The following is a 12155-nucleotide window of genomic DNA, read 5'->3' as shown; positions in this document are numbered from 1 at the left end:
AAGGAAAATATAATATCCACTATATATCACCGGCCGCTGGCCTCCATTTTGCTCTTTGGTCACGACCATCTCTCTTTCCGCTTGTCGGTATCACCACTAACTGCCTTCCAAAGCAAAATAAAACGCAAAATAGATGAGCATAACCCTAAACGACAATGTGTCAACAATTTCACTGCAATTGAGTCGGTAGCTAATCCCTAACATTGTCGTGCACTCACTCAGCGTGGCGGGGTGTAGTCATATGGCGGTGTAAGTACGGTGGGCAGTATAGGGTTAAGCATCGTGGATAAAGACATTAATTGATTAATGATCGCTTATTTTATTATTGTTCCACCCCATAATTATTTAAACTATTCTGTATTTTTTCAACTGTGTAACTGTGATTCACCACACTTTGTCATCATGTACAAATGATACATTATGAAAATAAAGAAAAAATAGATGCTATAAACTGTAATTGAAAGTGATATAATGTTAAAGTGAAAGTGCTATTTTCATGGATCTCTAATAATAAGGTTGAGACTACAAGTGAATACCTACTTACCTCTGAGCGCCATGCGTATCGTGTAAATTTAGCTGAAAAATGCAGCGTAAATTTTTAGTAGTAAATTTTTAGTTGAAAGTGAAAATTTTGATAACTGTCGAAAGTCCAGGCATACGTCTGCAATTCTGTGTGATAAGATAAAAGAAAACTGCCGCAAAATTTTTTTTTTAAGCTCCGATGCTCAACATAGTGGTGTGTCCCTTGTACACAATTATATGTTGTATAAGTGACCTTTCTTATCTTGCCTCAAGCGTCTGTATGTAGGGGTCATCCTCTACCATCTCCAACCCTGTGGATGCACTCACAAGGGGAGACCACAAAACTTGCTCCCCCTTTTTCAATGCCGTATTTTTTATGGCCTTCGGAATGGTGAACACATCCCTGGACCAGTAGTGGTTCCTAACTCTTGGTTAACTTTGTGGTATTCCATTATTTCCTGGATATAGACAGTTACTTATACCACTTATTTTATAAGAGCGCGACCCGGGTTTCAATGAGTAATCATCATCATCAGGCGCTAATTATTTTTTAAAATTCATCAAGTAACTAGGTAACAATAAGATAATCAAATTATAATTAGCGCCTGATGATGATGATGATTACTCATTGAAACCCGGGTCGCGCTCTTATAAAATAAGTGGTATAAGTAACTGTCTATATCCAGGAAGTAGTGGTTCCGTTGAATGGACCTTAGTTTGGCTGTAATTAATTAATTTTCATGCGGTACTTTTAACAAGCCGCGTATATTTCCATGATATCACACTATTCAAAAGGCGGGTCGTGTGGGGTAGTGGTTAGCGTTTACGACTCCCACCCGGGGGACCAGGGCTCGAGGCTTCATTACGGCTGTAAATTTTGTTGTCTTCTTTGTGATCATACAGCGTCAACTTTTTCATTAGTTTTAATTGCGACAAGCATATATAGACATGAGACTATTTTTTTATCATTATAATGGCATTTAGGTAATCACACGAGACCATTCTAGCCCGGAATGTACGTACGATAATGAAATCCTTGGTTTTCGAAAATTAACGTATTTTATACGCCACCACGCCCGGTCCATGGTCATCAACTTTTATTTCATTCTATTAGTTAATGGAAATTATATTTCGGAATGGTTCTTTTAGCACATACGTACTGTGTAAGTAAACTCTCTTTGAAGTAAAGTGAATTACAAGTGTTCGAGAAATATGGCATTTTATAATTGTTTTGTGTTCTTATTAATTATGTCTGTACGCATGTTGTTGATCGCCGCGAGCCTTTAATGGCCTGTGCTCTCGCAAGAATGGTTTCCATTTTTAATGTGTAATTTGATTAGTATTAGCAATGAAAAATTAACATTTTGGTGCACACCAACCCTTGCTAGTGTAGGCGTCGTATCTACGTGTTTGAAATGACACTGCTTAATTACCTAAACGCCATTATAATGATAAAAAAAATAGTCTCATGTCTATATGCTTGTCGCAATTAAAACTAATGAAAAAGTTGACGCTGTATGATCACATTGAAGACAACAAAATTTACAGCCGTAATGAAGCCTCGAACCCTGGTCCCCCGGGTGGGAGCCGTAAACGCTAACCACTACAATGTACTTTGCCTGTCTATGTTGCGAGTTTTCAAAGTTCGAGGTATTGTAGCTAATTTTTTTAGATCAGCAAGAGGAACCCGTCACACGTGGCGTATAAATTACACCGCGCGACCGGCCGTGTACTACCTGTGTACCTTTAAATCTGTATTACCTATAAATGTACAACATTTTACTAATTTCTACAAATAAAGATTTAATTTTTTAAAAATTGAGTGTTATCATATATGCATATATCACGGGCAAAGTACGCAATTCGCCCGGTTGTGTAGAAATAACAGTCGTGCCCGCTAGAGGGTTAAAAGCAACAATTACACCAAATGTGTTTTGTACTCGCTGCTCCCCAAAATCTTCCGTAGCCCTTCCAATATAATAACAAGATATGCACCAACAAATGTCATTTCTTCGAAAAAAGCCGCTGTTTTAGCCCCCCGTTAACCTTTCGGTGTGTTTTTGAGGAGAGTAGAAAGTGGAGCCTTCACTTATCCGCGTTGAAAATGACACTGCTTATATACCTAAATGCCATTATGATAAAAAAATAGTCTCACATCTATGCTTGTCGCAATTAAAACTAATGAAAAAGTTGATGCTGTATGATCACAATGAAGACAAAAAAATTTACAATTATTGCGGAGCCTCGAACCCTGGTCCCCCGGGTGGAAGCCGTATACGCTAACCACTACCCCACCCGACCCACCTGTTTATAGGTGTGATATTATGGAACTATATGCGGCTTGTGAAAAGTACCGCATGAAAATTAATTAATTACAGCCAAACTAAGGCCCATTCAACGGAACCACTACTATGGATGTTCAGGGATGTGTTCACCATTCTATAAAAAATACGGCATTGAAAAAGGCGGAGCAACTTTCGTGGTCTCTCCTTGTAAGTGTTTCAATTAAAAATACAAATCTTGGATGAACACACCACTGCCAATTATACATACGTATGTATTGAGCTGGGGTGTCGAGGACAAAGAAAGCTTCATAGATTGGTTTCTGTTGTAAGCCTTTGCATTTGCTGAACTGTTGGTATGGTTTTTAGTGTTTGCTGAAGGCCGTGGGCACAGCATTGAGAGAGACAACTACCTGAGCGACCTGCGCCGGCTCCAGCCCTCACCTCCGCCACCATCTCGCCATCACGCTCCCGTGCTGCCCTCTGCCAAGGTGTGTCTCCTCCTTGAAATGACCTCTTTTGACCTAACCTTGAAGACACGAACGGGTGGGTAATCCATTATGGCCATGCTCATTGAGTGGCTGCATTAAGCATTCGTTTGCTGTAAAGATCCCTCCCATAATTTTAGCTCCTTTGTTTGATATATTCACTGGCATGGCAATGGCTGCATGTTTGCTGGATGTGAATATAGAGAGTGATTTCTTATATCGTTAATATGAGTATAAACATGCAGTAGTCTCGAAATTATCCGATTGGTAGAGGCAAAGATTATCGGTGAATAAAAACTGTGAATTTCGTCATAAAAATCTGTCAATTTCGGTTTAAAATTTCGTCATATAATTTCAATTTCGTCACAAAAAATACAGTTTCGTCATAAAAATTCACTCGTCATACATATTCCTTTTTTTATCCCCAGAACAATAATTTTAACAATAAAAAGGCTTATTACCATATTAAATATATTTTTAATGGTAAAAACCTTGATAAAGAAGGGTGAAAGCAAATTCTAAAGAAATTAGTTAAGCATTTGTTAGATATACATACCATAAACACTCTTTGCTATGTATGTACATATTTCAACCCCATAACGGTAGAGAAATGTGGGAGTTGTACAGACAGGGAATATTTTTGATTGGTCTAAATTTCACTGTCTCATTGGCCTGCATGATGTAAAAAACGTATAGTTTTCACGTAACACATTGATAACAAAAGTCTTTAAGGTTTTACACAAAAATATAATATCAACACTCGCAAATATGTATGTATTTATCTATTAATAAGTTGCTTCTGTCTATACAAGTTTTTTTTGGAATATGCCATCTGAAATTATTCACACTATGGAATTTAAAATTGGCTGAATCCTTCTTTTACTGGAATTGAGATCCATTGGTCAAACTTGACTTTAATTCTGCATTTTTTTTTTTGAAGTTCAGTGGTTCTTTTATTTATATTTCCACACATAGAAATATCTCTTTCTGCATCTACATTTTCCACAGGTATCTACAGGGTTTTCACTCTATTTTCTACAAAATGGGGAAAATCATTTTAAAGGCAAGAATTAGTGGAAGTACTGAAAATTCCTTTCCTTCTTCCTGAACTGATCTAACAGAATCCTTCAAAGCAAAATAGCCAAGAAGTTCTTGAGTTTCTGTTAATGATAACATGAGGACATAAGCTACAAATGTGCTTAAGTCCTTTACATCAGTTGTCTATATACACCTTGTGAATAATCTTCCCATGGCTGTAATAATGTTCCTCCCTGGGTCACTGTATACAAGGAATGACAACTTCATATTAGTCTTTATTTGCTTCAGGACCTCATACATGGAAAGTTGCACAGATATTTTGAGGATATTAAGAGAAGATTCATTTTCTTTTCCAAACTGTGCATTGCTGACTACGATAAAGGAATTCAATAAATTGAGGTTGAGTTGGTTCTTAAATTTTTTCAGTTACCAGTCTGGTTCTCCCTCACCGGTTCTCAATACTCAGTTCCAAGGATGAACTCTAATTATCTGAATTAATGGCAAATTTAAATGAACAACCACAAGAAGTGAATGAAAATAATTTCATGAAAGATGTTAATCAGCAGGAAAGCTCTGTAAAAAAAATGACTCCATAATTTTATTTGCCAAGTACAAAAGTTAAATAATACGTTGTTAAGAATGCATTATCGACCAATATGTCTCATTACATCAGGCAGCCAAGGGTTCTTTCACCAGGTTTTTTGTTTTAACTTGTAAGTCAGATCAAAATACATTCTGTGATGCAGCTAGCTTAAACTGTTGCTTTAATTGACAACTTATTTGCATGCTTCACTGTCACAGTTCTTATAACCTCAACAATAAACTGCTCAACACGCCGGTACAGCGACACTGGGTAAACTGAGCGGCCATGAATTAACGCAAAATTGCAATGCGGTGTTGCATTCTGCAGGATAACCATCCTTTTCCACCCCTTGCATAGGTTTATCAAATTACGAATCGGCTCTCAAAACGCATTTTGCTCGTATGTCGAAGAATTACAGTATATATGCATGAATCAATCTTAAGACCACTCTCAGACGAAACTATTTTCCACGGGCGCCGTCCACGGAACGGCACACGGCGTTGCAGAGAGTCGTCTCGTCAGAAAATCGCCTGAATTTCACGTGAACGGCGGCCGGCGAAAATCGTTTCATCTGAAAGCGGCCTCAATGTAGCGTAGTCTATATTGCGTTCAACGGTCCGCACCCCCCGTAGACGGCGCATCGCCGGACCGGATTGAAATGGGCACCGTGCCGTCAACGGCGCGATTCGACTCGTTTGAAGACGTCCATAGAGACCTATAGTCAATTGAGCGAACGTCACCGTGATGTGGACGGTAGCAGACGAAAAGTCAGCTCGTTTGAAAGCGGCCTATGTGGCCGTGGCCATGGAAGAAGGAGTTTATATCCTCCTCCTTCTTCCATGCCCGCGGCACAGAATGTTACAATGTTGGCGAGAGCGACCAACTGACGAACCCTTAAACACGCGAGTTAGCTAGCAACTCTCAAAAGGAAAAAACATGGGCGCCATACAATCGGAAAGTAATACGTATATGCGATTTTTTTACTTTGTTTCAGTTTTTGGCCATGAATACGCTGCAGACCATTTCCGCTTTGGGCGCCAAATTCAAATCATCGCCACAGCCGGTTGCAAAGCACCGTCTACATGCGGTCGGTTATTAATAGCGGTTTTTAAATAGACCTTGAAGTGACGGGGTGTTTTTTTATCAGTAATGGTAGAAAATATCGCGCCAAATTTGCAGAAAAAGGGCTTAGTCGCGAAATTTCGCGGAACCAAGTGAATTTCGCGCAGCCTTGGAAATTTCGCGTTATAATTCGCGGTTTGTGAAAATTCGGTGCCTCTACGGATTGGAGAAGTGATCTGATAGTTGGGGATAAGGGTGAGTTGCATTGTGGTGGAATGACCCTTATGTATTGCAATTGAATTGAATTTGAATCACCTATCAGATGTGTCCTGTGACTATTTGCTTTTGCGAGTACGTGCGTAGTTGGGCAGATGAGATGAGAAATGAGCAGAGCAAGGGGATGGGGCTGGGCGAGGAAGGTGTTGGAGGACATCTGGTGGACTCGGACTGAATCATTTGCTCCTCGTCTTGCATTGCAGGAGCGTGGTGCGTGGGCAGCAGGAGGCAAGCAGAGGAGCAGAGAGGCAAGAAGCGGCCGAGACGACGCAAGCAGGTGAGTGCCTGCGCAGACCTTTGTGCACTCTTCACTGTGTGACATGGCTTTGTTTTCCTCTCTCTCTCCTTCCTCTTCAATCCCTCAATCCTGCCCATGAACTCCATTGGCCCAACCCCACTAACCCCACTAGCCCTTGCCACTTAACATTCACTGCTTTTCCAATGCACCTGCATATTGCAGGAGGATGGAGATCCCCTCGCCTTGTCACCACTCTTCAAGTACATTTATGTTTGATCCTTCACTTTCCCCCACCCTTGCCTCGTGGTAACGTCGCTATCTCTAATGTGTAAATTATTTTTTGAAAGTAAAAATATATGTATCTCCTTCTATAGAAAGTTGTTTGTTGTCCCCAATGTCAATGGCGTGAATAGTTGAGATTGAGTAGCGAGGGAGTCGAAATCACTAAGAGTTGACGCTTGCAAAGAAGTTTTTATAAAAGTAGTTGTAAATCAGATTTGGTTGAGTCAAAGGCTTTAGTTAATATCCATAATTAGCGTTTAAATTAGAAGTAACATTGTCTGTTATAGATTTTAAATTTGACAAGATTCTGGTGGTGAGGATGTGATAGTAGGCATTGAATGGGGAACTTGCATGAATTTTTTTTATTCCACAGGCGGACAGAAAATTATTTTCTGAATTCAACAAAGTAAACCGCATGTATATCTGGGTTTTCCTTTGCGAGATATTCAATGATAAATATAACCAATTTTAAAGCGCGGGAAAAACTCCCTCACCCCCAAGCCACTGCCTACGAAGCCTTGATGACGTTAAAGGTGCCTAAACATCACAGGAAGCTATTGTTGTGATTGCTTGTAGTAGTTGCCAGCAGTTGTGAGAGCTTCATTTGTAGACGTGTTGGTTATTTTCTATTTAAAGATAAATATCCGACGATAGAGGCTCAGAAGCCCTCATATTTTGTATTATTTATAATATGATGTAATATCTGAGTAAGGACATAATATAAAACTGGAGCAGTTAAACCAAAAATTTTATAATACCTAAATAACATCGTTGTAGGAGTCTGAGCCACAGCCTTTGGAATGGGATACGTTAATTGTAAGTTGATGTTATCGACGGCATATCATTCATTAAGGTATGTAATTAGAAAGATTTTTATGTTTACTAATGTCCACTTAGCTTTAATATACAATAACTTCATCAGTTTATTCGTAGGTACCGGAGAATTCGTCGTTTAGGACTGCCTGTGCTTGTATTATGAGGTGAATTCCAGAATGCAACTTTTGCTCGCTGATTGGAGACATCTAGGAACATTTTTGTGCCAAAATAGTGTTATTTTCAACGTGACATCTCCCGTTAAGCTACTGTTAATAATCACAGTGCCAGTGGTTGTAATGCACAAAGTTTGACAAGGTTGAAAAATATCGGCCAAGAGTTATCAGAGCTCCATCGTGATTGAATTGTAAAAAGTGCTACTACGCTATCGATAAATGTCTAACAGTAGTGTAAAAATTGTCAGTGGCGTGTTCACCTCCGTTGTTCACCATAGATATGACATTTCACGATCAAACTAACAAGATCAAAACTATGTGTGAAGTTTGTTATTCTATTATTTCAACAAATAGTACTGAGAAAAGTCACCTGTGTCACTTGCATGGGCTAATTCAAGGCTTTAAATCAGTGAATAAATAGTTGTTTACATCATAACTAGCTCTGTAAATGTAAGTTGTACGAGATGAATATAAGAATGGTAGTGACTTGCAGTTTTTGATAGTTGTATTTGCCTATTTCCCACTACATATATTTTTATGGTATAAGCTAGTATATTGTCTATTGATTTACCTATATTATTGAAATAGGTTGTAGCTTGTGTGTGTGTGTTGGCAGCGGAACCGATTCGCGATCTCACATGTGGATTGCATGCAGACTCTTTTGCTGTGAATTCGTACTGTAGGATGGCTAGGACTACCATAAGATTACGCTCATTATCCTCCAGTATTACAAGTTTCTTTTACATCTCGATTTGCCGCCGACGTATAGTAATAATTAGTCATAACAAATTCTATGAGGGTCGTGCCTTTTGGTGTCCTAAAAAAAGGCTGGTGTCCCAACACCCTCTGCCTCATGCCTTTTAGGCGGCTTTAGGTTTATATGTAGATGTAGATGAATTTCAGGTGTACTATTCGAATGAGCAGCAATGTTATCATCCATTTTTCTGATAACTAAAACATATGAAGTGAAACGCTTGTCCTTCATCATCCTGATATCGCATTATTTATATCCCAAGTAATAATCGATGCACAATAGCAATAGGAAAACTTGCCCAAGAGTAACAGAACAGAATAAAGCGACGATGAGCGGCTAAATACTCCCTCAAAACAAATTTAACAGCATGCACTCAGCTTGTTGCTCAGCTCAGTTGTTTAGGCACCTATGACGTCACGCCTGGCCTCGGCAACGCTCGGGTGTCTTCGCGCAGTGGTCGGCTCAGAGAATTTTTTCTCGGATTTTAATGTCAATTTTTTTATTTCTTTTGATGATGAATGGAGAAACTTTAGCTATTTTTGTGAGCTACTGTATCCATTTTACTTATTCAAAATAGTTTTTCAAAGTTCAAAAAGTTCTCCATTATTGGAGTTAAGAATTTAAGATCGCGATGAGTTGTCATGAAGTAGTTACAATTTTCTAGTCATTCCCATACAACGACTATCACTTTAGCTTCAACTTAAAAATTTCACTTCACTTGGAATATGCCCACTGCATTGCATACGTTCAGCCGTTGTTCATTGTCATTCCCTCTCCTTGGGTAAGTCCTGCTCCTCCTGCCACCATTGCCATCGCCACCCACCTAATTGGACAAAATTGAGCACTTACAGTCATACTTTGTCTTATGATTTTATGAGAATACATGGTAAAGGTGGTGACAGGTGTTTTTTTTTAGTTTTTGTTTCTCGTTCAGAAGGAATCTTTGGCAGTGATATAACGAGTGCTTGAAGAGGAGTGAAGTGCAGTGAAGGATGGTTCTGCCCACTGAAGGATGGTGGAAGTGGAGGCAGCTCACTTTGCTCTTTGCACTTGAGGGAGAGAATACCTATGTTGTCAAAGACATTCAACATCATGCATAGTGTGTGGTTGCGTCATGAAAATGACAATATTATGTAGTTAGCCTAGTAATTTTGGCGTTTATATGGGTCAAGACAAAAACAATGATAACATGCTGGTACATATTATAGACCATATATTACAAAAAAGATGAAGATTAGGGTTCAAAGAAGACCTCATACATATTTAGCAAATGAACATTTTAAGTCCAGGGTGAAAATATGTAACCTTCCATTGGATATGAAGGCTTTCCTTGCAATTAGGGGTCATGGATTTTGTCCTCAAGTGTCTGTTCTTTTTTTCTAGTATGAATGTAGTTAGGGATTAAAAATGCGACAGATAAAATGGCTTGTGTAATGTCTCAGTCGCATTGGTGCACCAGCACTACTGCTTCCAGTGTGAAGGCATTTCAATCTCTTTCATCCAGCGTTTGTGCAAAAAGATATCTCAACTAGCAACATGAATGCCTGGAACTCAAATTCATTTTTTAACGTGTTCAGTTGCCATTGTGCATTGGGTGAACTATTTAGTCTTATAAAGAGCATTGAAAATGAGCAAAACCTAATAATGGTGACAATTTATGTTGCTATCTGGCTTTAAAGAGTGCTATAGCAGTCAATATAACACAAAAATGAATAGTTACAGTATGCATTCAGATCATCTGGTCAGCTTCAGGCATAATTTGGCAATGTATAACCCTGATTTTTTTCATCATTGAAAATAGATTGGTTATTAACTACTGGAATATCAACCTCCAGGTGCAAAATTATGTTTTGACTGCTAAAAGTTATGAATATCTGGACATTTTTCACAGTTTTGGCTCTGGGCCATCAGCCCATCATCATCTCATGTGTAGGCTAAATGCTATGTGAGGAATAAGTGCTGACAGAATTAGCTACTTTCTTTGATGCAACTCCCGGCTTGCCATTTGTGCAGTTCAGAACAGTAAAACTTAGCTAGCTTACCTGTGTCGTCCAGTCAGTTGGCATCACCAATATTAGTTGTATGCATTTGCACATATCCCTGAGCAGGGTCTATTCCGTTCAGAGCAGATGGAAAGCAGAAGTCAAACACCACCTCTTGGAATCAATTTTTTCTGTTTTCAACGAAGATGTGTCAGTTCCCTGCTCAGGGTTTTATTTCCAAATGACTGTCTCCACAGATGATGACATTTTTAATTTAGTAGTTGGAACTCTAAGTGTAATTTTAGGTTTATGTATATCCTCTTTGGAAATGGTGATGCAAGCCTGTTATTTCAACCTCGTTTTCTCTCGAATGTGGTGCATTTTTCCTGACTTGGCATAAACTGAATCTCTGCATCCCTCTAGTTGATTCTCAAATTGGCTCAATGTAGTAAAGTGACAGCCTCTGTCTGTCTGTTGTGTCGCTGCCCTTCACTCTTGCTCGCTTGCTGTTGTCTCTTTGGCAGGCGGAGGTTGGCTGGTGCCTATGGCCCCCCACCACCACGGCACCTGCACACGTGGACGAGAGGGGAAATGCGTGGCGGAGGAAATGCCTGGCAGCCGCCGCACCATGGCGAGCCAGAGCGTTGGTGGAGCGGGGAGCGAGGAGGAGGAGGGTGGAGGGGGGGGCAGCAGTACTGTTGGCGTGAGGGTGGGGGGAGCACGTGGGGGGGAGAGAGGGATTGGGAGGAGAGGGCTCGTTGGAACCCCTATCACCATCACTGATTCTGCCCCAATGCTTGCGCTCAAAGGAAGAACCTACTCTCTCTCCCTCTCCCTCTCTCTCTCTCTCTTTCCATACATTTTGTATCTGTCACGGATGGAGGGGGGATGACTCCATCAATATCTTCACCACGTCAAACATTATTATTCTTCCCTTAATAATCATTCAACTGTGTTTGATGTTGAAACTGTTTTATGTACATTGTGTTTTTTTCTCTGTACATGCGGGGCGGCAATCATTGAATGCTCTTTGCTGCCCAATTCCTGCTTCTCTTGTGAGTTGCAGTGCTGTGGAAGCCCTTGACTGCATTTGCTGACACTGGCGAGAATGAACAGAAAATTAACGATTCGATATGCAAAGGGAAAAAATTGACCGATTTTCCTAATTAAATAATATTGAAAAGTTTTGTCGTGTGTGGATTTCAGAAATTTACCTTTACTCCAGCAACATGTAGGTTTTACCTTAAAATTTTTAGTGCAGCTTTAATTTCTGTGGTACATATTAGTACTTGATCTGCAGAATACATATATGAGGATTCAATAATGAAATTTCATGACATGACGTCAAAAAAAGTACAAAAAAAACAGTAAAAAAACAAATGTGTACTGATTTCGATGTTACTTGGTGGAATGAAATAATATTCATTGTTGGACAAAGAAAATGAATTCCTGTTACGCAAATAATTTAATGCGGTGTACTAGTTTCAACAGCTCAGCATCATTATCAATACCAGCAGCTGTAATAGTACATTAAATACTACACCTCTCATTACAGCTGTAGTACTACATTAATTACCACACTTCACACAAGTGGACAGCATTATATTATTTGTGGGAAAGTACCTTGTTTTCTTTGTTCTAATACTAGCAAAAAATCAC

The 12155-nt window shown here is 39.4% G+C and overlaps 1 protein-coding gene across 3 annotated transcripts in view; it reads left to right on the top strand.

Annotated features, from left to right (window-relative positions):
* LOC124155320 (RNA/RNP complex-1-interacting phosphatase) overlaps positions 1 to 11683 on the top strand; it is a 93209-nt gene extending 81526 nt beyond the window's left edge. For all 3 annotated transcript variants that reach the window (XM_046529037.1, XM_046529036.1, XM_046529035.1), the window contains 3 exons: positions 3174 to 3295; positions 6455 to 6528; positions 11021 to 11683. In XM_046529037.1, coding sequence (XP_046384993.1) covers positions 3174 to 3295; positions 6455 to 6528; positions 11021 to 11279 — 455 coding nt within the window. In that variant the 3' untranslated portion in view covers positions 11280 to 11683. The remainder of the gene's footprint in view (positions 1 to 3173; positions 3296 to 6454; positions 6529 to 11020) is intronic.
* Positions 11684 to 12155: the final 472 nt, after the last annotated feature.

Source organism: Ischnura elegans, chromosome 3, assembly GCF_921293095.1.
Source record: "Ischnura elegans chromosome 3, ioIscEleg1.1, whole genome shotgun sequence".
Taxonomy (NCBI): Eukaryota; Metazoa; Arthropoda; class Insecta; order Odonata; family Coenagrionidae; genus Ischnura; species Ischnura elegans.
Note: the sequence above shows the minus strand (reverse complement) of the source record. Positions and strands in the feature narration are given on the sequence as shown.